The sequence below is a fragment of the Pygoscelis adeliae genome, unplaced genomic scaffold (genome assembly GCF_000699105.1).
Source record: "Pygoscelis adeliae isolate BGI_AS28 unplaced genomic scaffold, ASM69910v1 Scaffold245, whole genome shotgun sequence".
NCBI lineage: Eukaryota > Metazoa > Chordata > Aves > Sphenisciformes > Spheniscidae > Pygoscelis > Pygoscelis adeliae.
In genome coordinates, this window is record NW_008824766.1 from 147,683 (window position 1) to 173,118 (window position 25,436).

The 25,436-nt window shown below is 41.8% G+C and overlaps 1 protein-coding gene across 1 annotated transcript in view; it reads right to left on the minus strand.

Moving 5' to 3' along the window:
• The window catches only part of DIS3L2 (DIS3 like 3'-5' exoribonuclease 2), a 196,733-nt gene that overhangs the window by 134,328 nt on the left and 36,969 nt on the right, over positions 1-25,436 (minus strand). The window contains 1 exon segment of the mRNA XM_009323570.1: positions 4,519-4,753. Within this exon segment, the coding sequence (XP_009321845.1) occupies positions 4,519-4,753 (235 nt within the window).

A 25,436-nucleotide genomic window follows, 5' to 3' on the forward strand; every position in this document is an offset into this window, starting at 1 on the left:
TCACCACAACTCTTTGGGCCCGGCCGTCCAGCCAGTTTTTTACCCAGTGAAGAGTAAGCCCGTCCAAGCCATGAGCAGCCAGTTTCTCCAGGAGAATACTGTGGGAAACAGTGTCAAAGGCTTTACTGAAGTGTAGGTAGACAACATCCACAGGCCTCTCCCTCATCCACTAAGTGGGTCACCTTGTCATAGAAGGAGATCAGGTCAGTCAAGCAGGAGTCAATGTGAATGAGGATTAAGGAAAAGAATTACAGACCTAGCAAAGGTCATGTTGACTGGCAGATGACTTCTCTGGATAGCAGTGACACAGAATAAGTTGAGGTCTCAGGGTAAAACACAGAGGACTTGCACGTCAATACCAAGCACTATAGAGAAGTAATCTTTTCTGTGTACACAATATGGTTCAGACTAGTGCCAGGATGGTATTGCCTTGTTCTTTGCCTGCATTTCAACAGGGCATAGAAACCCCGGAGAGGGTTTGAAGGACACTAGTAAGGGAGCTGAGAAACTTTCTTCAGGATGCTCATTCTTACTGTCTTCGTAAAGAAAAAAAACAGAGAGAAAGTTTGTCAGCATGTAGATATATTTACACCTTGGAAATACAGCTGAAAATGCAAGAGGAAAGAGATTTCCAACTTTGCTAAAAAAGACCTACTTCCAGTGACCAAAATTTAACATTAAGAAAATCTAACTTTGGAACAGGATAATATTGCTCTTTGTGTAGAACAGCATGCTGGAGAGGAAAATGGCTCATCACTTCCTAGATCAGAGACTTTTCTAAAGATAATCTTTAACCCAACTTCTTTGCAAGAAGGGTTCAAAAAAGCGGAGCAAACTCGTTTGACCAGGACAACTTCTGGCATAGTGACACCAGTTATGAACTTTTATTTAAATATGCTTGAGCAAAGCAAGACTGACACATTTTATGAGCACAAGAACTTTCAGAAAGAATATGAGCTGAGAATTAGGTTGAATGTGATGGTCTCTTCACTTCTGTAGACTTCCCTCTTGCTTATCCCATCCCTCTGGGGTCTTAGAAAGAGAAGGGCAGGAAGCACAGCTCTTATAACTGCAGCACTTAGTGAAGACAGATCCAACATCTGAGTCTCAGCCTGCAGCCCCATGCATAACAATTTCTACCAGTTTGCTTTAAGCCCCACAGAGGCATAGGAAGCCCAACATACAGTGACTTCAGGGAAATTCAGTCCACTCAAATCTGGGCCATAATCAGTGTACACAATGTTTCATGCTTCAGAGCTTCTGACAGCAAGGGCCAACCCAAAATTCTTTGCCCCAGCGTGTAACTAGAGATGGAGGGGGTGACTGGTGCTCTGAAGAGGAACAGAACCACAACAAGGGATGGGACACAGGCCAGGGTAGAAAAGATATCAAAACAGCCTGCACTCCCAGCATGACCCAGAGTGCTCTTATTCAAATGGCACATCTACTTTTATTCTTCATGGTTCATTCTGACCATCAGCAGCAGAACAAATGAGCCAGCAGCAAAGATAGCGCGTAATTCTACTCCTCCGCCAGAATGGACAAAAGCCTTCTTGCAACTGAGAGGCAGCAATCTGCAGAGCTTATGTACATGCACAAAGATTTGAGCACCGTCTGGTAATGTCTAGAGCAACATGGCTCTGTTTTTTTGCCCAGAATGAGTAAAATTTACTTTTGATTCTATTAGGGTAGCTATGGATATTTTTCACCCCCAGAAATCCAGTGGGTTTTTTTGTTTAGTTTGGATTTTGTTTAGGTCTTTTTTATATATGTATCTTTTTATATATATACACACATACACACACACACATATATGTATGCATATATATACACACATAAAGTGCACACAAGAACATGATAGACTGTTTCTTTATTTTCTTTTATTAAACATGATACCCTTGATGGCATCTTTGTCCAGCTTGAAACCTTCAGACTGCCCTTTGTTAGGAAAAAAAGAAGAAAGTCCACTACAAGTGTTCATTTAAGAGTTGCACTGGCCACAAATTATTTCTCCTGGTCCCTCCTGTGCATAAGGTCATGCCATGAGTCTGTGTAACAAACCCTACAGAGCAATGCTCTCAGGGAAAGTAAATAAAGCACCAGTTTTGGTGGGTCAGCAAGAAATCCTCCCATGGGATCTCAGCTCCCATCCACCTCTCCGTGCTTTGCTGCAGTGGTTGTTTCCAGCAGAAGAGATGTGACATAAAAGACAAGACTCATATGCAGTTAGCTTGAAAGGAAAACTCAACGGGCAGCATCAGCCCAGCAGCCCTCCCAGGGGAGGCCCACGTTACACAGGGAAGGGCACTTCCACTCACTACGCTCCAACCCTGCAAAGCACTCTGCCTCCCAGTGCTGGTCCCACGTTCCAGTGGATGGCCTTAGCTAAGTTCTGCCTTGAAAAAGTGTATGTTTGGTCCTTTTAAAAAAGCATTTTGAGCCACACCTGTGAAGGCTGAATTTGGCAGGATCTTTTCTTTTTTCATGACAGTTATCACTGATGCTAGAATAACTATAGCTGTTTTCCAGGCAAGACTTAAAATCTGGATGAATGATGATATGAGAAATTGCATGAAAGACAGGAAACAAGCCAAAGCAATCATCAACTGCTCAAAAACACCTTCAGAAAAAGCAGCATCGTAAACTTTATATGTATGAAAAAAGGAGGACATTAAAAAGCAGAGCAAGAAGAAACTAGAGAAAAATCCATATGGGTTATATGGCCAAAGAAGCTGAAGCAGCTATTAAAAGAGGTGATAGCAAAATACAAACTCAGCAGAAATCTAACTGGCACATCCACACCAGCCACAAGGCTTGTAAGGACGAACATGGAAAGGCCTTGAAAACAAAAGAAAACAGCTGGCTTAGGCAACTGCAATGGAAAAGTAGGTTGGATTTCAACTGTGTAGACAATAAGCTGATCTAACATCTGCCCTACAAGTATTCTCCAAAGATAGAATTATGTGGCAAAAACCACTCAGATGGCACAGATTTTAAGAGATGACTTGGTAACCTCCAACACAGGTCACTCCAGAGCATCTCGAGGAACTATGATGCATTAGGAAAAGTAACTCTCATCAAGCCTTTACACTAAAGCACAGTTATACAGCTAAAGTAAAATATTGGCTCAGGTCTGTATTTATTTTAGATGCTGGTGTCAAACTAGAATGTATTTCTCTGAATTTTAATTTGGCATTGCTATCAGAAGCAACAGAGATGCAACAGACACAACATGTGACTCAGGAGCATTTTAGGAGATTTAGAATTTTTGAGTCAGAGTCGAAGTGGCAGCTCAACGGCGTACAGATATAACACAGTGTCCAAGACTGCAAAAAAGATGGGGTTAATAACTAGCTGTGTGAAACATCTGCAGACAAGACGAGTAACTCCCAACTCAAGCCCTATGCTGGAATGTAATGGAACAAGATGGAAGTTGGTTCACATACTTTGACAGTAACTCAAAGACAGTGGAGGTACCCGGAAGGAAACAGCATCACGAACTGGTGAGGTGGCAGCTCCATTCATGAGCTGAAACCAGTGTTTTGTCATAAAAACTACAACACTTCCACTCAAATGTTATTTCCAGTTTTATTAACAGATGGGTGTGAAAAATGGAAGCCTACCAACAGTATAGACAGAGGTCTGTGCATCTTCAAAAGCAATCTCTCAGGAAAACATAAGGTATTAAACGGAACAGCTTTAAAACCACCACTAAGATTTGTCAGAGACCAACAACTACTTACGTCCTAAGTTACTGCCATCTTTTCTGGACAACTGGGGCATGCGTCAGGAACACACCAGAATATCTGTCCTGGCAAATTTTTCACCAGCAGCTGAAGGCACATGTTAAATGTGCTAATTGTCAGAATCCTTTCAACACACAGCTCTTCAAGAGGGAATTTAGTACTAGAAAGGACATGCAAAGAGCAGCATAAGCATAGTTTGGGACAGGGGAGCCTATTTTATTTAGCCCTAGGCAACACTTGATGGTTTGGATGGAATTCAGATTCAGAATAAAATAGGTTTGCCTTCAAAACAGATTGCATAATTGGCTTTAGGTTTTAGTGCAATTTTCTTTTTAAATGGACCAAATCTTTAAGTTGCTCATAACTCAACTGTTTGAAAACAGCAACAAACCTAACTGCCCCCAAGGAAATATATTCTTATCCCCAAACTGAGAGACATAGATTGGCCAGCCAAGCTGCGATGAACGAAACTGCTACAGCAGCATCTTGAATTAAACAGCAACCAGCAATCCCCAGACAGCCCTGAGAATTGCAAATCTAAAGGTGTGACTTCTGTTTCACAGATTTACTTTGCATCAATCAAAACTACATAAAACCCAGTCCTTAATATCCATTCAAAACTATCAAGGCAGTTTAGCAGAAAGGGATAGAAGTGATAAGGCATTAAGCTTTTATGCCTGTATTTTATATCTTGCAGCAAAGCAAGGCAACAAAGTAATACTTCACCAGTTTGATCCAATAAAGGTTTAAATCAGCAATCTGATCTACTCACCCTTTTCACCAGTATCCAGGGAAACTTTCTTAATGTCATCAGCCAACGTATCCTGCAAGTGGTCTTGTCCATGCTCTGCATCATTATCATCAAACTGAGCTTCTATAATGACATCCGGACTTTTAGCATCGCCTTTCGCTGTCTCTCGAGGAACGCAAGTCCCCAACACATCCTCGGGGACATCTGATTCATGCGTGGCTTCTGTTTCTTTGTCACTACCATCTGGCTTTATTACCTGAAGGAGCAGGGGATGAAAAAAAAAGAGGCAAGCTAAATCACTGAACTGAAGAAAAACAACATTATCTTTCCTTTTTCATCTGCATCCCCAAGGAGCTGACAATGAATTGTGGGTGGCTGGTGGCACGCTGCAATTGCCATGTAATTAGCCACAGATATTGCACAATGGAAAGAGGTACCTCACTAGGATAAAGACGGGAACAGCATGGCTTTTGCAATACCTCAACTGTGACAATAATGTATCCAAAGCGTATCTAGAGCATAACCATACAGTTCCTGCCAAGCCTCTAATCGGCTCTCCAGAAGTTGGGAGTAAGCACGGAGAGGGAGGAGGATACGCTACAATTTAATGAGTTGCTTAGACCATTGTTCACCAAGATACACTAATCATCCTGGGAAGTCCCAAAACTCAAGCAGTTCCAGTGAATGCCGGGATCATGTCAAAGCACATCTCCAGGAGAGCTCCCCAACACACAATTAGGAACAGACTGAAAAAGCACAGACCAGAGAACACGGTGCCCTGCGACCTGCGGAGGAACTGGACTGTGGCAGCTTGGTAAGGCTTGGTAAGCTTTACATTTATTTTAGGCTCCGGTCTTTTTGTTAAAGGCACTCAATTATTGCTGTTACTTACACAAATCTCCTAATTAAATTACCGAGAGGAATGAACTCAATTAGAGTACAAATTACTTAACCATTAACTAACTGATAATTCAGATAAGTAACTGACCATTGCTACAGATTTGTCCCCACTTTAGTGCAGCAATGGCACAGAGGGAGGAGAAATCATATGTGTAATTACATCAAACAAAACCATGAAGAACCCATGTCCCAGTAAGGTAGACACCAGACCTGTATGGCATCCCTCATTGCATGTGACAGAGGCAGAAACTGCTCCATCTCAGGTTATAATGATCAAAATGTTCATACCTTGGATACATATGCCTTTAGTAGCATCCTTCATGCAAGCACCTACTTGGCCCTGGAACCTAGATCCAGGCTTTAGTTTCAAAAGTGTTTAAGTTTCACTCAAGCTGTGGTACTTCAGTGTGAGATTCAAATCGGCATGGAATAAGAAATAACCTACTAAACGTTAAAATCACAAAGAAAGTAGGTGACCCCATTCCAATGCCCTCCCGGCGACTGAGCTCCTCTCCAGCTGGTGCTGGTATTCGCCAGGCAGGTAACTCCCTGGAGATGCTCCTCCAAGGTCCTCAGTCCTCAGCATCGCTAACCCAGTACATGACAGCAGCAACTCATGCCACCAGCAAGGCAAGTGAAGGGCCCTTTAAAAAACGCAATTAAAAAAACCGCTTTCTGGTAACATACTTTACATGATAGGTGTAGTCACTAGAAATAAGCATAAATAGCCTCAACAGGTCCTAGCTGAAGACAACCATTCCAAGTAAGAAAAATACAATCCAAAAAGCTCTACATATTATTGTTTAGTAACTAAAAAGCAAATAGATCAAATCAGACCTGCACAGGGAAGACTTTCAGTTTTACATATACCGAGCTACAGTCATGCTTTCAAGCAGTACCCATTTCTCTGTAATCTTTTCACAATACATAACAGGAATAAAATCAATTTTAAAACGGGGTTGAATTCAAGTCTTGGAAAAAAAAAACCCTCAGATGACATTACTTTGAACTCTGGTTACCTTTTGAGACTCTGCTTTCCATCTTTATTTTCATTTTTTAATATGTATATAATTTGTTACCATAGCAGATTTTGACTCAAACATTAAATTGTGACAAAAAGGGAAAAAATTTGGCAGAAGGTGGGAAAATGGCTGATTATTAAACCTGGCTACATTTGGTACATAAAATACTGACACACAATGGTCTGGGCAAGAACAGTCTATTAGATTAGAGAGCTGACAAGGCTCCACACGCTAGTGACTCTGCCAGTGTGCCTATCCAAAAAGAAAATCAGTGTCAACAGCAATGTTTGGACCCTACCATGGTCAGATGTGGATGTATTCAGCTCTTAAATTTCAGTTGCACCAGATGTGTGCAAGTGTGCAACTGCAGCAGGAGTTCGTTTTCTTCAACCCCTTCAGGCTTTGCCTGAATTTCGTTCTCTCCAAGTCATTCTTTGGAGACTGTGAGATGTTTCGGGTGCTAAATTACAAAGCTTCGCATATGTAATGCAGGGAACAACATCAAATATATCTGAATGATAGGAAGTGCTTCTCTAAAGATGCAGCACTGAAAAGCTTATGCTTGAAGAGTTTATGTTGCATTAAAGAAGGCAGCAGATACGGATTTCTTTTTAAATGCTATATGCTAAAATTACTGTGCTTCCCCCAAGCTAGAGGATACACACTGCTGTCGCTAGCTAGCATAATACTCCAGCTGTGACCACCTAAGCCCCCAGTCACACATTTCTTTCTGGATTTGCAAGTGGATTTTTAAGTAAAGTTTTCCAGAGTCCACAAAATCACGACCTCCATGCAGCGTAGAGCTGCAAAATGTCCAGATGCTGGCAAGCATGGGTGATAGGATTTGTTTTCTTTTTAAGGCCAAGACAGATCATTTAGGCTGACCTCATACATAACAGAGCAGGGAATTTCACCCAAGATTTCTTACATCACACCAAAAATTTAGGGAAGCTGTACATCACAAGACTGGAAAGCTGCATAAGACTTTACAAAATCGGGAGCTCAATGGATACAATTACTCCATTTAAGATGATCAGAGTTGCTGGCCAAAATGACCTCATCACACAGATTCCAAAAAGCAGGATCCTTCTGTATATGAGCAGCAGCAAATCTGACCATGACAGAATAAGCATTTCTTACGTGCAGCATCTCGGAAACCAGAAACTGATATTGCACTCTCCTATTTCTAATTATGCTATTGAAGCTCATACATGACATAACACATACAGTTAGAACATATCGGTACTTATCAGAGATGCAGAATAAATCAAATACACAATTGGCTAAGTCGTAGTAGTCATCAGGTAGTCATATGTGCAGTACAGAGCATTGTTCTTTGCCAATGCAGCTGACTCTGCATGGACCCAGAAGGAGGGGATTCCCCCGTGCTGCATATGTATTAAATGCATGATGTTTACCATGCAAACATCCCAGGGTGCATGGTTAAAGCCCCTTAAAGGACCTTAACTTCCTGACCCGGGAAGTCAAATGTCAACTTTATGGTTATATTATTTTCATATGCTTTTTAATAAAAAAATCTTTTAATGAGCATTTTGATGAAAGTCAGTTGCTTATTTGAATGTCTGATCCTTAAGATAGTGGCTGAATAAGTTTTCTTCCAACTTTAAACAAACATCTATCAGTGAATAAGCATCAAGTTTCTGCCCCACAGTGATTAGTTTGTAAAGTCATAGCTGACTGAACACAAGATCTTTGAATGAAAATCCCATTTCAACCATGAATGTAATAAAAAACAGCTAGTGGGCAAGTACATCCTGGCATGGATACCTACGATCTGGACAGCAGAGTGATTACCTTGCTGCATCCAGCCAGTCTTGAAGTTGCCATCAAACGAACAATCATCTTTACTTGGGAGGAATTTGTTCCAACAGAAAACTGAACCAGGAGTCTGTGCATCCGAAAGCACAAGGGTTACCTCCTGAGCTGCAGGAGAAACTGCTTTCTCTGCCGGAAGCAATCTTATACCTGCCCTGTTAGTTCCAAACTTTTCACAGACTTTCCACCTAAGCCTCACATCCACACATGGACAAAGCCTAGGCCTGTTTATTCTCGGATCGAGTATAGGTTTTTTGTTGCTGCCTCATCAATGGCAACGGTTAACAACTCATACATTAGTCTATAATCTCAAACTACTGAACCAGACCAGTGATTTTCAATCATCTTTGAGCTATTAACCCCCAGGCTTTTTCCAATAAATGCACCAAGACTCCAAAGTGTTTAAGCCTGATACTAATAGGTTTGCTTTTCCTCCTTATTCATCTCTGATCCTTACAAGCAATCCATGAATCCTCATAGATCTGAAGATGAGACATGGATGACTACTGGACTAGACACAGTTGGATGGATGCATCTTGTGTGGCTAAAGTCACTGTTTTCAACAACAGAAGCTTGTGCAGAGAGACCTCCTCCACTGAAAGCATCTTGCAGGTAAGGAAGCAGGATCATCTTCCCTACAGCTGTTTTGGACACAGATTCAATAAAAGTTAAATTCCTCATCTCACACAAAATGGTGGTATTAAAAAGAGAGACTCAAATATTGAATGTTAGACATTTCCATTAGAGCATACTATTCTTGGGATTCTTCAGGTCAAACTTGCCCACCACACTCCAGGACATCACTATTACTTCAAGCAGAGAGCATCTTAAATTCTTCTTTAAACATCCAACTACTTGTGCTCAGTTTTCGCTGTCCTTTTTTTCCATAGCAGAACTGCTTCAGAAATTCAAAGACAGCATTTGCTTCCACTTAAAAAAAAGAAACAACAAATAGGTACATGACTCATTCTAAAAAGAAAAACCAAAAAAAAGTGTTTAGATTTGATAATAAAGGAGTACGCTTATGACATTTATCACATTAGCCAAATTTGGTCAGCTAGACCCCTTGCAAGGTATCCTTCTTGCTGCTCCAGAATTCACCAAAGCCCCCAAAGGAGGTCTTGCAATGAACACGCAGTAGGAAACCCACAAGTACACAGAACAATCCACTGGGAATTAGGTTTTTGGTGGGATTCCACAGAGGTCTGCAGTAGGCCAAGCATTCCCAATAATCTGAAACTAAATATTAAGTCACTGGTAATAAAACTCATGGATGACAAAGACTTGCAGAGCAGTCAAGTTCAATTGGTGAACAAGGCTGATCTGAATCCAGAATGTTTGAGAATAGCCAAAAGTAAACTCAGATATCTAAGAATATGCAACACGCCTGTGAATGGGTCTGCCTTGGAAATCGCTGACTCTGAAAAGAATGTGAAAGATTTCTAATGAACAAAATCTCAGCAATGGGATCCTTAGTATTATAAACAGTAAAAGCAAGTTTAGCTTTGTAATACTGCACTGGTGAGAGATGCCAGACTTGTGCAATGTGTATTTTTGTAAGGATACTGGGGAAGAATGGAGATGATATAGCACAATACCTCTTCTCCCTAAGTCAGTCAAAACCCAGCAAAATGCCTCATAATGAGTAATCAAACCCAAAATGTGTACTTTATCCAAAAGATTTTAGAAATGGCAAGCCATTAATGGCTACTCACTTCACTGGGGCAAACAGACGATGCACAGAGAGGCTCCTCACGCTGCTACAGAAAGGTGCCGTAGATTCACCAGCGAGTGGAAGCTGAAGACAGATTCATAGCAGGCAGGGAGCTCACATTAAACAAGGAGTACTAAACATGGGAACAGCTATAAAAGAAATAAGGTTTTCAGCCCAAGCCTACCTCCTGAGGTCTGCAAACCAAGGTAAGATGCCTTTCTTCCAAAAAATACTTTGGTCAAATACAAGTTCTGCTTTAGCTGTAGACAAGTTATTATGCTCAATACTGGGTAGAGAGACAAAGTTTACGTCAGTCATTGGTCCTCTCTGCAGTTGAGCTTTAGTTAAGCAACAAGTCTGAGAAACACAAACGGGTTGAAAGTGGTTATTTCAAAAGGAAGACAGCTGAAAACAGGGGCTTTGGACCAAGCTACCATCTCACTGTTAAAAAGACCGTTGCTACCATGACACTAATACAAACACCACATTTCATACCAACACTGTGAACACCTGCATCTGTTAGTCTCCCAGCTTTTGCCATATTAAACAGGCTTCACTTAAAAGCCAGTTCCCTAATGTTCACTCACGAGGGAGTAGGAACAGAGCCTGGCTAACATGAGGATGCTGTCACAGCTCATACATACATGCTAGAGCCAAGCTACCATAAATATTGCAAGGAAAAGCTTTGCTTTTCTAAAAAGAGCAACCAAACAAAGGCTGGCTCGCTCTAGCTCCTTCTTGGCTAAAGAAAGGATGGCACTTCCAATAAGAGAAAAACCACCTGTCCCAATCACCCTTCCTTCTCTTTATAATCCCACGTACACCAAACAGCTCTGGCAAAGATGACAACTCAGTAAAGGCAACTAGTCTCAGTAGGAGCAGTTATGGCATTACTTTTAAAATAGCAATAAGGTTAGAGTGGGGTTTTTTGTTGTGGTTTGGGGTTGTTGTTTTTTTTTTTTTTTAACAAGCTTTTAATTCTAAATCACTGGAAACACTTGCTAACAGCCTGCAGGATAGCTATTTTATATTAAACAGCACATTATAGTTTACATTCCAGGCATCGCATTGGATGCAATAATCATACAAACATCCAAACCAAAATCTCCTGACTAGGAAAGGCTACTTGCTCCTCCCCAGTGGGCTCTGTTGTTCCCAGGTGTCACATGCAGTTTTGTCATGGCAGTCACTAGACAGCCATCCTGCCTGTGGATTCAAAAGGGTAAACGATCTGAGTACGTAAAGGCTTCTTGGAAACGGCAACTTCTCAGAGCTCTTCTCTGACTCGCTCCCACTGGAGGAGGTGAGAGGTGGGAGAGAGACAAATGAAATCTAATGCATGTGTTTTCAAAACAAAATACAGAGACAGATCTGCAATATGCCCATCAAACCTATTGAATCCCCAAAGCCATCTCCCCCACCCTCACCAGCATCCTGCATCCTCTCTGCTCAGACTAACCTGCAGCAAAGTGAGTTTTTACTGCAGAGTTAATTCAAGTAATCAGACTGAGCATCCAGGATCAGTCCAGCCCAAGCAGACACAGCAGACAGCCCTACATCCAGGCTTGTCAGGCAGCTGCACAAGTAACAATTAATTGCAGAAAAAACCCCAACATATCTCCAAACAGCCACCTTCTCAGTACTTCATCCTGCTTCCACCGATAAACCTGATTCCTGAACAGTTCACTCATCTTCTCTCTGTGCTTCAGGCCGTACCTAAACATCACAGGTTACAGTGTGTCCCCTCCAAGTGCAGCTCAAGTCCTTCTCCTACCACCTTGCACAAATAACCAGAGTAACAAGTGGAAAAGCATCAACAGGGAAAATTCTCAAGACTGACCTTTCTGAATCCTAAAGCCAAAGCAAGAACTGTCTCCTCACCGTGTATCTCCACTCCCTATCTGGCCTCTGACCTATCATTTGCCTCTGAAAGCTCCCCGCTCACATTGCCCTGGCCCTTGTCCCACACCTCCAGTCTGCTTCCAAACTCGCTTATCAACACTTCATTATCACCGAGCTGGAGACAGTTGCCTCTGCCCCCGTCTCTCCTCAAGTCTACTCCTGCCTTCACCCCCTTCCTGCCACCTCCCTGTGGTCTCCCCAGACCCATCTCTCCCAAGTCTGGCTCTTGCACCGCTGCCTGTAAGACACACAGTCCTAGGATCAGCACCACGTTCCCTCGGGTTCATTTCATCTGGTTCTCCTAACAGCTCCATCCATACACTCCTGCCTTTTGTACCCTCTAACAACTGCTGAGAAGCAGGAAAAGAAAAAGTTGTCAGAAGCAGCTGCTCCCTGCGCAGCACAGGTACCCCACGTGCCGTGGCACCAGTGGCGTGGGTCACACCACTCCAAAACTCCAAAAAGGAGCCACTCTGCAGCCTGCAGAGGAAATATCTGAGCTCAAAGAGGGCCCCTTGCCCCAAGTTGCTTTGAAAGCAGAGCTGGTAAAGGCTCATAATAGGCCCATGGTAGGTCTGTACAACCTTTCCCAAGAATTACTTGGGTATACTTGTGAGAGAGACATCTCTCTGGGCTTGAGGGAGTTCACACTTCAGAGCTGCTCTGTGATATTTAGACATGCTGAGGGTAATGGTGTCAAGGAGACGTGTGGAAGCACAGTGTCCTCGTGCCCACTTGCAGGGAACACAGTATGATCTCCTTTGTAGACAAGCGAACCCGGTAAGGACTCCCAACAGCATTACAAAGAGGTGTGTATTATTATAGCCAGATCAACAAACTTGTTCCACACTTTCCACTCCTGCTGCCACCCCCAGGATTTGATTTGGTGCTAAAAAAACAGCCTCTATTTTCAGAATACCTACTGCTATTGCACTGACCTTCCCACACACATTCCCCAAAACACAGGAGTCCCTGGAGCAGAGGCGATACAGCAAACACCTTGTGTCCCAGCCACGGCTTCCCAACCCACACGCTGTTCTTTTATGCAGCTGTATGTTGTCACACTTAAAGCAGTGATGAATACTTAGCCATAGCCCATCATCTGTACAGCAATCTCTCTAGTAAGAAAAGTTTGACCCTGGGGAGGTGCAAAAGATCTAGTTCAGCATCCAGCCTTTAACAACACCCAGGAATCAACCTTCTCCTACCCACTCACAAAATCCGATGAGGCACACACCGTTCCTCCATCTCCTACAAGCAAACTCTTTTCATAAAGGAGGCCCTTAAAACTGGCAGCCTCCCTGCTGGACCCCAGTGAAATGTTCCTTGTGCCTTGGGTCTTTGTATTGCCTGCTCCTCGCAAGACCTCCCACTTTGGTGCATCTCATGAGCTGTGTGTTGCACTCCAGGCCACAGCGAACTGGAAACAAGAGTGTAATGCACAGGGCCCAGCTATGAGGTTGCCAGAACATATTGGTTTGAAACATCACAGAAAATATTCGGCTCCATATTTTCAACAGTAGCCAGGAAGAAAATGCATGGAACAATTTTGAGAACTGTTTTTCAAAAGTCATTTAAATCAAATTATGCCCCATCCACACTGGCAGCAAAACCTTCTCTACTAACTGGAACTGGTTTTCTTTTCTTTGCGTGTGTGTTCTTTTCTTTTTGGTTTAACATATTTTTTTTTAAAACTGTCTCCCAGCCATCTTTTTCTGGTAATGTGGATAGGCACTGCAACACTACAGGAATGGGTGCCAGGACAAAACCTATGATGCACAGTCCCTAGAATAAATCACTCAAGAGGGGTGGATTAGAGGAAGAGAGCAACGCAAGGTTACATCTTCAAAAGTATCATTCTCTGAAATCACTGCATTTGCAGCAAACTACTGCGGAGAGATATCCAGTTTGTATCTGATCTAAGCAAGCAGGCAGTCTTTTGGATTATTTGCAAACTCAAGACAATACCGTGTATCGATATATATTTTAAAAGATGTAATTATTACACAGTGCTTGCATGTAATAAGAAAAGAATCTCAGAAAAGAATCTACTTATGCTGAGTGTGTATCATTTGAAAGCTGCAATGCCAAGCAAATCCACACCGTTGGCTCGCACAAACCCAAAGTATTATCCATTACTGCCTTTTTTTTTTTTTTAAACAATACAAGTATGTATGAAAAACATATTTCCTGGAAACAATGATACTCTTTGAAGACTTATTCAACATTTCATAAACTGAACAAGCCTGCACCCGCACGTGCCCGTAAGAGGAAAGTAGGTTGACAATGCAAACTAATCAAAATGTACTGGAAGGGCTATCCAAGATATTTGCATACCTATACCTCCCAAGGCTATATAGGTTTGAAGCTTTGTTCAGAACTGTGTAAAAATGATTTCCCATGCGTCTAAGAAAATCTCTTACTGGTGATCAGCACTTTAACTCATCAAGGCAGGAAACAAACAAATCAACCAAGAGTTAACATGTTGGGGCTCGTGTCTTAAGCCCCTCACCTTCTTTTTTTGTTCCTTTTGATTGGGCTCCGAGTGCCAGTTCCCAGGGGTCTCAGCCCTGCGCATGTTTTGACACACTTTCAAAGCCCAGAATGGTACACCTGGGACAAAGCACACACTGTTCAGGAAGTGCACAGGGGCCAATAAAAGCAATAGAAATTTCCACAGTTAACTTGCATTACTAGTTGCCAATAAGCCTCTTATTATGAAAACCCATAATTGGAAACTGTCATATTACAGAACAATTTATGGAAGTTTTCAGAGTATATATGCCCCAGTGGGAACTTCCTTTGACTGGAGTGTTCCATCAGCCCAGGTCTGCTTATTTATTCACACAGTGGGACAAGAGCATCAGGAACCTAAACAAGTCATTGCTGAAGCGTCACCGAGACTCCCACTCTAAGAGTGCTTCAAATAGTTCTTAGCTCCTTAGTCTTTCCAGTCATCCATCTTTATGGCTGCATTCAGTCAACAGCTGGGCTGCCCTATCTTTACCGCATTTTATTTTCTGCAGAAACATTCTTGCACTTACATTGTGAATAACTGCTTCCCTGAGGACACAGAAGGCAAAATGCAGCTGCTCTGGGCTGAGTGCATCCCACTATGCCTGCCTCAATCCCATCAAATGAGCTCGGCAAAATTAGATCCTACTCCTACAGTGTCTACCCAGTCACACCAGGGAAACTGGCACCTACATTAATTCTTAAATCAGATTTCAATTGTATTAAAATATGGCTCCAACCAAGAATAACAGCCTCCCCCAATGGCAGCATGATACTATTAAAGTAAACCACACAAAAACAGTCAGTGCCTCCTTTGCAGGTAGTGCAAAGTTTTGGTGTGAAGGTAAAGGGATTTCGTAACAGGTGCTGGAGATGCATCCCAGAAAACTTAAGAGACTTTTAGCAACAGAAGACTGGAAGTCCACTTTAACGCTACATTTTCCATACAGGAGCCAGCAGGTAGCATCTGCCAGAGTAGTTTCTCACTACGAGCAGCTCCATCCTCTAGGAAATGGGTTGAGACACCAATTGACCATCAGGTTAACTGCATTTTGGCATGCTGCGCTGCTACCAGTTCCAGTCACGCACACCAAGACCACTGTGAATTCAGTACCTTTCCCATCACCCTGGGATGGGCACTGAAAAGACTCAGTGCTCAGAGGAAGCTGTGGCAGAACAGGGACAGCCACAGCTGAAGAGGACCACCCGCAGAGAAAAGAAATTGAAGGAGATAATCCCTGCAAGCATGGTAAGTTGGGAAAAGAAAATCAGATGATTCACTGGGGATAAAAGATAACAGCTTCCTCTACTGTTGAGAGCTTTCTGTGTCCCTTAAAGTCATTTCTGAAGAGAAGACAAGCTGTGAGCCAAACATACTCCTTCACACTTGATATCAGCAAATTCTGACTCTGGACAGCTTCTCACTGCAACATAAAGCACCAAGGGCCTGTGGGGGAGAGGAGGGAGATGACAGCAGCACGTTTTGCTCAAAGATTCCTGCAAATACACTGTGTGGGTTTTCAAACAGGGGACGTTCCCCACCTGTGACCTAAACCTGCTACAAATCCATTTATGTGGGCTTCGTGACTTAGGGACCGTTTCACTCAAATGCAAGAGGAGTCCTTGAATGCCTAGTTAGAAGGCGCAGGTGGGACTGCCTTCATATTAAATCACTATTATAGCCAGGAAATCCCAGGCTTCCATATCTATCTTAGACTCTCAACAGGTTCCTTATGAAGTGCATAAGGAAAATAATACTGCTCTCAATCACCCATGACTTTTGGTAAGTCATTCAAACCATCTTGCCTAGTTTGCACTACTTAACACTGTGCTAGGCAGATCTGCATATTCTGTCCTGAAGACGTTACAGCTGAATTTCACACGGCTAGCAAGGCAGAGTCCAAGTGTGAAAAGAAGGCTGACAATAGCAAAGCAGCTGTGGTAAAGCCACACACAAATACCTGACAGTTTTCATAAATTAAGTATCTTGGGTTGCTCTGCTTCATGGGTATCAAAGCAAGAACATATCAAAGAAAAACACATTAAGGCAGCTGGGGAGGCAGGTGTCCCAGGAGAAAGTGAGGGGGTATTTCTCCACTCAGAAAATGGGGATGGTATTTGGTTTACATGCGGATGTAAGGATTAATGTGTCCAAATACTTCACCTAGGTTCAAAGCGTTACTTAACTCTTGGGGGCTCATCAGAAACAATAACACACCAGTTAGCTTTCTGTGAACGGAGGGAGGCTTTCTCTCTTCTTGCCACTCAGGGACTAAGGCTTAACCACACAGACCGTGTTCAGGGTTTCACCACCGTAGATCAGACTTTCACAGCAGGTACTCACATAACAGAAGGGCAGCATTAGTTTATTTACAGCTGCTAGCTGAAATTAAGACAGGATGGAAACAAATGTCCCACAGTTCCAAAAACAAAGCACCACTTCTTTTTTGTCGTTGGGAGAAATCAAATTCTTACTTCTACACACAAAGCTAACAGGCTTATCAGTAATCACAGCAATTATTGAATTCCTATTTAAAGATGACCTGAGACATCATTCTGTTGTATCGCACTTGGGAATATCATTAAAACAGCAAAACAGAAGCAAAATCATGAATGACTCCACAGTTATAACCATAGCATAGCTACCCCTTCTTAAGTTTCAGGCACTTACTAACAAGAATTTTTGGCAATTTGGTTATCCATGCCTATCCAAAATTAGTTCATACCTTGGTCAAAACATTTAAAACTGAAATTTCAACTAATTTAGAACCAAATTATCTGATTCTGAAATGTTTAGGTAACTGTCTATTATAATAACAGAAAACTGAATTTTTAATATAAACTTCTTCACTGAACTCACCTCCAGCAGCAAAAGTAGCTCACCAAGTTGCTCTGCATAAACACAGTTCTGCTATGACTTTTTCTTGTTATGTAGCTTCATCCATACACAAGCAACAGCAACAGTACCGAAGAACTAATCTCTTTCTAAAAGCGAGTCGTGAACCTGCCACAACAGAAGACATACTAGAAAGAAAGGCCTAAGAACATGGTACGGGTCTGTCTCCGGGGAATTGGTATGTCTTTCTTTTCCTGCTGGAAGGCAAGGAAATGCCCATTCAAGGCACAGGTTCCACACACCACTATCTCCGACAAAATGCATCCTTCCCAGGGTTATTTGTTTTCTAGTTGTGCTCAGTTGCCCTAGTCAGAACCAGAGACACACAGTACCAAGGGCTGTACCAAAACATATACAACATTGTTAACGCTCCACAGAACTTTTAGGAAGTTTTTATTAAAGACCAAACGCATTAACAGGAGGGAATAGATAAGAACAAGAAGGTTACACACAGATTGCCTTTGAAAGGAACCCATCTTAATGGAAATTCAAGTAAACTCACTTGAGTTTGCATTTACAATTAGGGGCGCAAGGTGTAGTAAAGATGCTTCTTGAAACAGATGGGTGATGCTCAGCATTTTGCTGAGGACATGTATTGCTGCAGTGTTTTCTCTCCGTCTAGTGAAAACAATCAGTATCACCAGGTTTCCTCTTTAAATGGCGGCAGGGAAACGACTGCTGGCATTTGCGTCATATGGATCTGCTCACATTACTTAGTGACAAATCTTATTAAAAAGCAAGCACCTCAAGAGAAATGTCTATAGCTCAGTTTGCTTGCATTTACCTTTAGCAACATGGTATGCTTCATTAAATTTCGAAGCAGTGTTTTTTAGAAGAGTAAAATGCATCAGCATCCTTCACCAGGCTTCTCAGCTTATTTTCATGACGTCAATATTCAGGTTGATTTAATCCAGTGAAAATATACATTGATTAAACATGGTCTCAGAGCATCTCCTGCAGCACTGAAAGACGCAGTAAATAGGAATGACATATTTTTACTTCTTTCCTTCAGAATAAGATTTACCATTACCATAAACAAGGTATATCTCACCTTTGCAACCAGCAATTTAAAAAGCCTCTCCCTGCAGCGAGCACTGGGAAGGGCTGGACACCACAGAGTTCCCTGCTTCTTGATGCCAGGTACCCTCTGATCTGTTTTTCCTGCCTGGCAATAGATGCTATTTATCAAAAGCTTTTCCACAGAATGAATCAAAAGTTAAGCTCAATTGTTATAACTCAATTTAAAATATAATGCAGGGCCAAGGGACTAACACTGGGGCGTTTTTGTCGTACTACTCTGCAAGCTGAGTACCACTAACAAGAGATTTCAGTGTATACTTCTCCTGTGTAACCTCAAGTTACAAAGCAGTCCAGGTTTTCCTTCCCTCTCTCAAAATTCATTAAAAAGCCTTATTCGAGCTGAGATTTTGTGTACAAGTTTTCTGCCAAGGACAAATTTTTACAACTGAGTTTTAAGCTCCTTTAAAAAAAACCCAGAAATTTATAATGGAAATACTGACAGTGCCCATAATCACAAGTACAGAAACATTATTGCGATAGGTAGTTCGTATCCCATCCAAAAAGAAAAGAAAAGTTGGTGTCTCAACCAAATTCCACATGCGTTCTGTAACAATGGCCAATTATGAGATCAGTAAAAACAGGTGCAAACAAAAAATACTGGGGATTTAAACATTGATGATGGCAGCATAAAGCCATCAGCTTGGTCATTAAACTCTGATTGTGCAAGACTTTTTTTTTAGAAAGTCTTGAATTACTTTATAACTCATTTCTCCTGGGCAAACTCTTCTCTTAGTGGTCATCACAGGCTAACTTGGCAAATCTTTGAATCGTGCATCCAAATCCTAATAGCTTGGCCATTCCCAGAAATTATTAATATACTGATTTATATCCAGTTTTGTCAATTTTATCTCTTGGCTCAGTCTGATGAAGCCCACCACTATACATGTGCAGCTCAGACAGTCACACAAAAGCCAGCTATTCCCTGCTGACAGACTAAAGCTCTGCCCTGTAACTTGCCATGAGTTCTCCCCTCTGCCTCAGGATAAACTTTGTGTTCCAGTAAGAAATGGATGGCTGCACACTGTAACAAACCGAATCTTGCAGGCTATGCAAAAGCGGCGATCAGCTACCTGTGACATTGCCTGGAAGAGTTATACCTCAAACAGAAAGAATCAGTGTCCACCTGTAGCAATATATTCCTCTTAATATTCTGAACACACTTCAAATTCTCTTAATAAATATGCAGTAAACACCATAATGCAAAGGAGAAATACAAGAAAAATTATGCGATTGGTTGTGTTAAAGAGGTACAAAGCCGAGGTGCTAACGGGCCATGCGGGGAAGGACCACAGCGTCGAGTGTTAATCCCATTCAACACTCTTGCAAAATGAATCTGAGAATGGCAAAGTTCAGAAGCATGGCTCAGAAACATGTGACTGTGAACTAGCCTTGACACCTGCTTACGTCATTAATAAAATATTTAATATAAGAACAACACTGGGTCTCCAAAAGTGCCTTAACCGGTGTTGAAATGTGTTAGTCATCCAACAAGAACTCTCACTTCAACACTGGAAATTACAGAACAAGGAAATCAAATCAGACCTTTACAAGGTAGCCAGCTCAAACACTAAGTCTGGACTGTGCTACCTGCAAACATTCATTACCAAAAATTACAGATTGCTAGTCCTTTTTACCAGAACAGAAGGGAGTATCTCTCCCTTGCAGTACATTGTGTACAATTATTGGACTCTGAGATAGGCGGCTATGCTGGGCTTTCAATACACACATCAAACAAGCCCAGAAAATTCAAAGCTGCTTCATACATATCTGCTGAACTCAAAGCAACCTTCGCTTGTTCAATCTTCCCCTCTGGGTAAAAGCAAGTATGGGATGACATTTAACAATTTTCCTTACCTGGAAGAAGTTATTTCAAGAATATCTACAAAGGTAAACTGTAATACAGTAAATGTGTTAATGATAAATTGTTTAAGCAACTCGACAAAAGAAAAAAGGCAAATTCGCACCCAGCAAAAAGGCAGGCTAATCTGGAAAACTAATTTGTGTTCATTACAATTATTTATGTATCATTTAATTAAGCTGTTTCCATAACAACTTCTGTCACGTAACTTAAGAGGTCTTGAGAAGTATATTCTTGAAACTCCACAAGTGACAGGACTAAATCTCAGCTCCACTTCACAGGGAAGTTTGGAAAGCAGCCTCTGGAAACAGTACCGCCGCTCTGCAACTCACCAACTGAGTTTATGTTTATCTTGTAAAAAAAGAAAAAGTCAGCCCTTTCATATACACACACTTTTAAGATAACAGGATTTTCTTCACAGCTTCAAGTTAGGCACTGAAGTACTTTGTTATGATTAGTTTTATCACATTGAATCCAAATGCTCTGGATTATTAATCAACTCTTCTGACAGGTCTCCAATAATGAAACACACCATGCAGCTAACAATGACTCACCATTCGTCTTAAGCTGATAAAACAGAAAAGGAAGACAGGCAAGTTCTCAGACCCTACCCAGGCAGCCCACAGCTTTAGGAAACCCCTTCCATTTGCTTTCTCACCAGCAAAACCAGTGTATTTGTTGGCTTTGACATGGCAAACTTCCCACTTGCCTGCTCCCATTCTACCCACAGATGACAGCTACCACATCAGACTATTAGTACCCAAAGCATCTATGTTGTCTCGAGAGCTGAGGACATGTGAAAAGCTAGTTAATGCCCTCTCAAGTAAAACATTAAGTCGTCCACTTCCTTTTTGCTTAATACCTCCTTAAATCCTCTGCCTTGTTTTGAAATATCTGTTCACCCTTCAAGCTAATTTGCTGTTTTACCATGTACCCTGCTACACCTATGCCATAACACCATTATCAGAAGAAGAAACCATTTCACACAGTAGTTTGTTCTCAGGCTGCTGGGGATCCAAATTCAAATCCCACTTCTCCATTTGGGACCCAAAGTCACCACTTCCACCTCCACAGTTTGGCTATGCTGGGCCCTGGCACTGGGGGATGGGGGATGCGTAGAGAGAAAGCAAATGAAGGAGATAACATCGGGGTAGACATCAGCCATGTGAAGTGTTGAAGCGTGCACACACTCTCCACCCTCAGTCTACCCATTCTCGCCCACAGACTACTCAATAAAATACTTTATAACCCCCAGCCCCCCAATTATACAGCACTGGGAGAAGTCAAATGACACCAGGAGGTTGCACATTAGGCACTGGGAGTAACTGCAATTCTTGCTTAAGCAATTATAACAAGCTGGGGAATACTTGCTCCATACCCTACAACACCCCCCTGCACACACGCGCTGCTCGGTGGCATCAGCAGCTCCACGGGCACTCTGCTGGGGTAGCACCCCCCCAGAAACCCTGGCCGCCCTTCACTGCCCTTTTCTGAAGTTAAAGCTTTTGCTGCATATTGCAGATGATTAAATGGCTTTTACAGTCCCTGATCCAAAACAAATTAAAAGGGATACAAGTCCAAAAACATCTGGTGATAAGCGTTTGTTCACAGTGAAACAATTAAACGGAAGGATTTGTCTTGTTAAACGTACAAAAGGTTATCGATAACCTACCAGTTCACACCATGTCTTCCAGCTCCAGGGAGGGACCGGTTCCCACTCCGTAACAATGCATCTGTGCTGCCAGCCATGAGCAGACAGGGCCAGTCTCCTCCGCCAAAGGCATCCTTCCTCTAGGGTGCACATTCAAACCAACTGAGAAAGGTTTCTGAAGAACAAAGGCTATCTGCAACGCAAACTTGACTTCAAACCAAGTACATGATCAAACCCGCTTCCTTGTAAAATCTTAATAGGACTCCACCATAATAAAACTAAGCAAGTTATTCAATTCTTAACTAATAATTTTCTTTCTAATTTGACCACATTGTAAAGTTGTCTTAAAACCTCCCAGAAGTTATGTTACTGCATTAGGCACAGTCCTACGAGTATAATTAAGATGTTCTACCCAAGCTCTACAATATGAATGGTTTTCATAATTTCTTAACAGAATATTGCTTTCTTTGCCCAGCACAGTCCATAAACCCCCAATTTATCAAACCCTTAAAAAAGGCTAGTTTAAAAATAAAGCAAATACTACAAAAACTGGATGAAAACCAGTTTCACTTCTCACACCATTCAACTGTATGCCCCTTATTTTATCCTCTCATCATGACTTTATGAGCTGCTCCCACCAAATTCCACTTCAAATGACACTGAAGAAAGCTATGAATTTGTAATTCAACGATGCAACTTAAACATTTAATAACTTCAAAACTGCCAACTATATAAAACAATGAGCCAGAATCAGCAAGCTCTAAAAGCACCGAGACCTGATCTAAAAGAAAAACAGAAAGTTGCTATGGTGCTTTGAAGTTAGGGGTCAAGGTAAATTAATACACAGATCAGTCTCACTGTAGACACTGTCCTCACCTGTATAAATATTTCGCAGCAAGTCATATAAAATATATGGATATTGCAACAGAGGTAGGGTGAAACAAGCATGCTATGGCCCCCCAATACAAAAAGTAGTCTGTCTTATTTTTCTTTAATGATAAAACACAGAACTTTTAGAAGTATAAGTTACTCCAGCGTATTAGCTCGAAACCTTGCAAGCTACAGTTCATGTAACTATGCATTACTTGGGAATTTAAACGCCCTTGTTTCTTTCGAACAGTCAAAAATTGCCACACAAATTCCAATGTACTCTTGACTTCCACAGGGAGTGGCTCATTCCTGTCTAACATGCCAACAACCGCTTAAGATGAAGTTTCCCCATCGCTGACCTAACACGCTCATCTATCATATCAAAACTGTCACGTGCCTTGTATGATTTACTAGATTCTAAAGGTATTCACTTCTAGTGAATATTTGCTTTTCCAAAGCAACCCCCAAAAGTTTAAACACATCCTAAAGACTCTGGGTCTTTCCTTTTTTTTTTCCTCCCCTCCTAGCCAAGTTGAAGCACACGTGTCAAGTTTTCATCCTGAAGTCAGCAGCTGCAAAGCTTCATCCTAAGAGAAAATTCTTCAGAGAGTCCTTCCACAGGTACAACAACATGAAATGAAACCATTTCAACACACAGCACTTTAATTTGAGAAGAATCACTGAATAGACTTACCAAATTTTGTCCGTAAAACACCGACTTCAAAACAAACCTCTGAAGTCAGCTTTCTGCCCAGAACAAGTTTTACTGTAGACTTGCACTCAATTCTCTAAGCTTGTAACACAGAAAAGTTGACTAACCTCAACTTTAACTACAGTGTTTACACAAGAATAAATATCCTGTAATGTGTAATGCATTAAGGCACGATTTAAACCTTCTGCAGTGAAAATTTTAAAAAATCATCCTTGTCTCTCTGTATTCACTGTCATTTACCAGAGACACATGAACTGGGCTTTTCTGTTCTAAACTCACTCATTTATTCTGTATTTACTTCCACATAGTGAGAATATCAGGAAGATCATGCTGGAAAAATCTCACAGGTTTTGGGTAAAATTTTTTCACAACCATGTATCAAAGACAATTAATGCGGTTGGGGGGGCTTTTTTATTTTTATTGTGAAGAAAAGGTTATGTATACCTGGTAAAGAAATAAAGCAAGCTTCCCCTGGTATATCTTGGGAAAGAGCAGAGGTTTTGCTAAGCCCGCATTATTTTTCATTTCAGAGCTGAGGGGATGCGATGCAGGCAGGAAGATATTTATTCTGATGCCGTTCTGACTAAGCCTGGAAAATAGACTTGAAAAATTTTAAAAGGTGGCAGCAACTAATAAAGCAGCACCTGTGGCAAATTTAAAATTCGATGTTCATGTTTTTCATCACTTTTTTATATCATAATCCTATAATGTACCGTACATCCAGCCACGGACTCAGCTGGAAAAACACTTTACACTAAAAATGATCAACACAGTTTAAACAAAGAGCATTTCCTTGGGTTTCTTGCTAGTCAGGACACAGGAACCATGCTATACACCTCCTCACATCTGCAGAGGGGAAGAGGTTTTCTTTAATGGACACAAGGGCATAGAGCTGCTCATTAGAGGCAAGTATTTGCTCTCATCCTGGTCCCTCACCTCACCCAAGTGACATGGATGAACCTATGCAACCAGCTACTTTTACATATGAAATTAAGGCTGAGGCAAGGTGCAGGGGGTAGGAGGGAGCATGCCCAGCCTGCTGAGCAGCAGAGGTGTTGAGGCAAGTCGATGAAGACAAAAGGATCTGGATGTGAAATATCCGAAGGAAGAGTATTTGACAAATACTTAGCGCTTTCTAACGAAATTGATCCTTAGCTGGTGAAACCACAGTGTTTAGTCAGAGAGGATGATAGGCAAGTGTGGGGAGCTCTATTTCCTAATACCACAAAAGCCCTGCACAAAGAGTTATGTATATTTTGTTGACTGTCATTTTGTACAACGCCCTTCCCTCAATCACTGGGCCTCATAATGCATTATACATTGTCAGAGGAGATTAGTTTAACTGCAGATTTTTTTTTGTTTGTTTGTTTTTCTTTCATTCACAAAGCATTTAACAGAAACCAGTGCTTGGGAACTGGAGCTCTGAAGCACAGTCTAACAGTTTATTTATGATCATAGCAACTAATTGCTCAAAGACAAGCCTCAGGCCCCAGGACCATTCCCACGTCACTGAAGTTGGCTGCTGCACTGATGTGCCACTCATCCCCAAGAAACCAGTGTTGTTAACTTGCTTAAGTGGCTTTGCTGGCTCAGGAGGGCAGACAGCTGAATACCTGACCACTGGATAATGCCGACTCCTTCAGTGACAAAAAGACAATGGAGAAAAAAAGAATCAATTTTGACATGTGGTAGTGGTTTTGTTAGCAAAAAGTCTGCTCAAGGTCGCAGTCAGCTCATAGGAAATTACTGTATAGACGGAGACACTGCCCTGACAAGGCCAGCCTTCCCCTCCCAGCCTTTCCTTTACTTGACAGTGATGGCTGCCACCACACCTAGTCTTTGGGCTCCCTTATATCTTGGCCACTGATAGGAGTCACCCCATGGGAAAGTAGGATGGTGGGACTAAAATGATGTCAGGTACTATGAAGAACATTTTCCTTTTTTGCTTTACAAACTTTTAAACTTTACAAGAGGGGAGCCATCC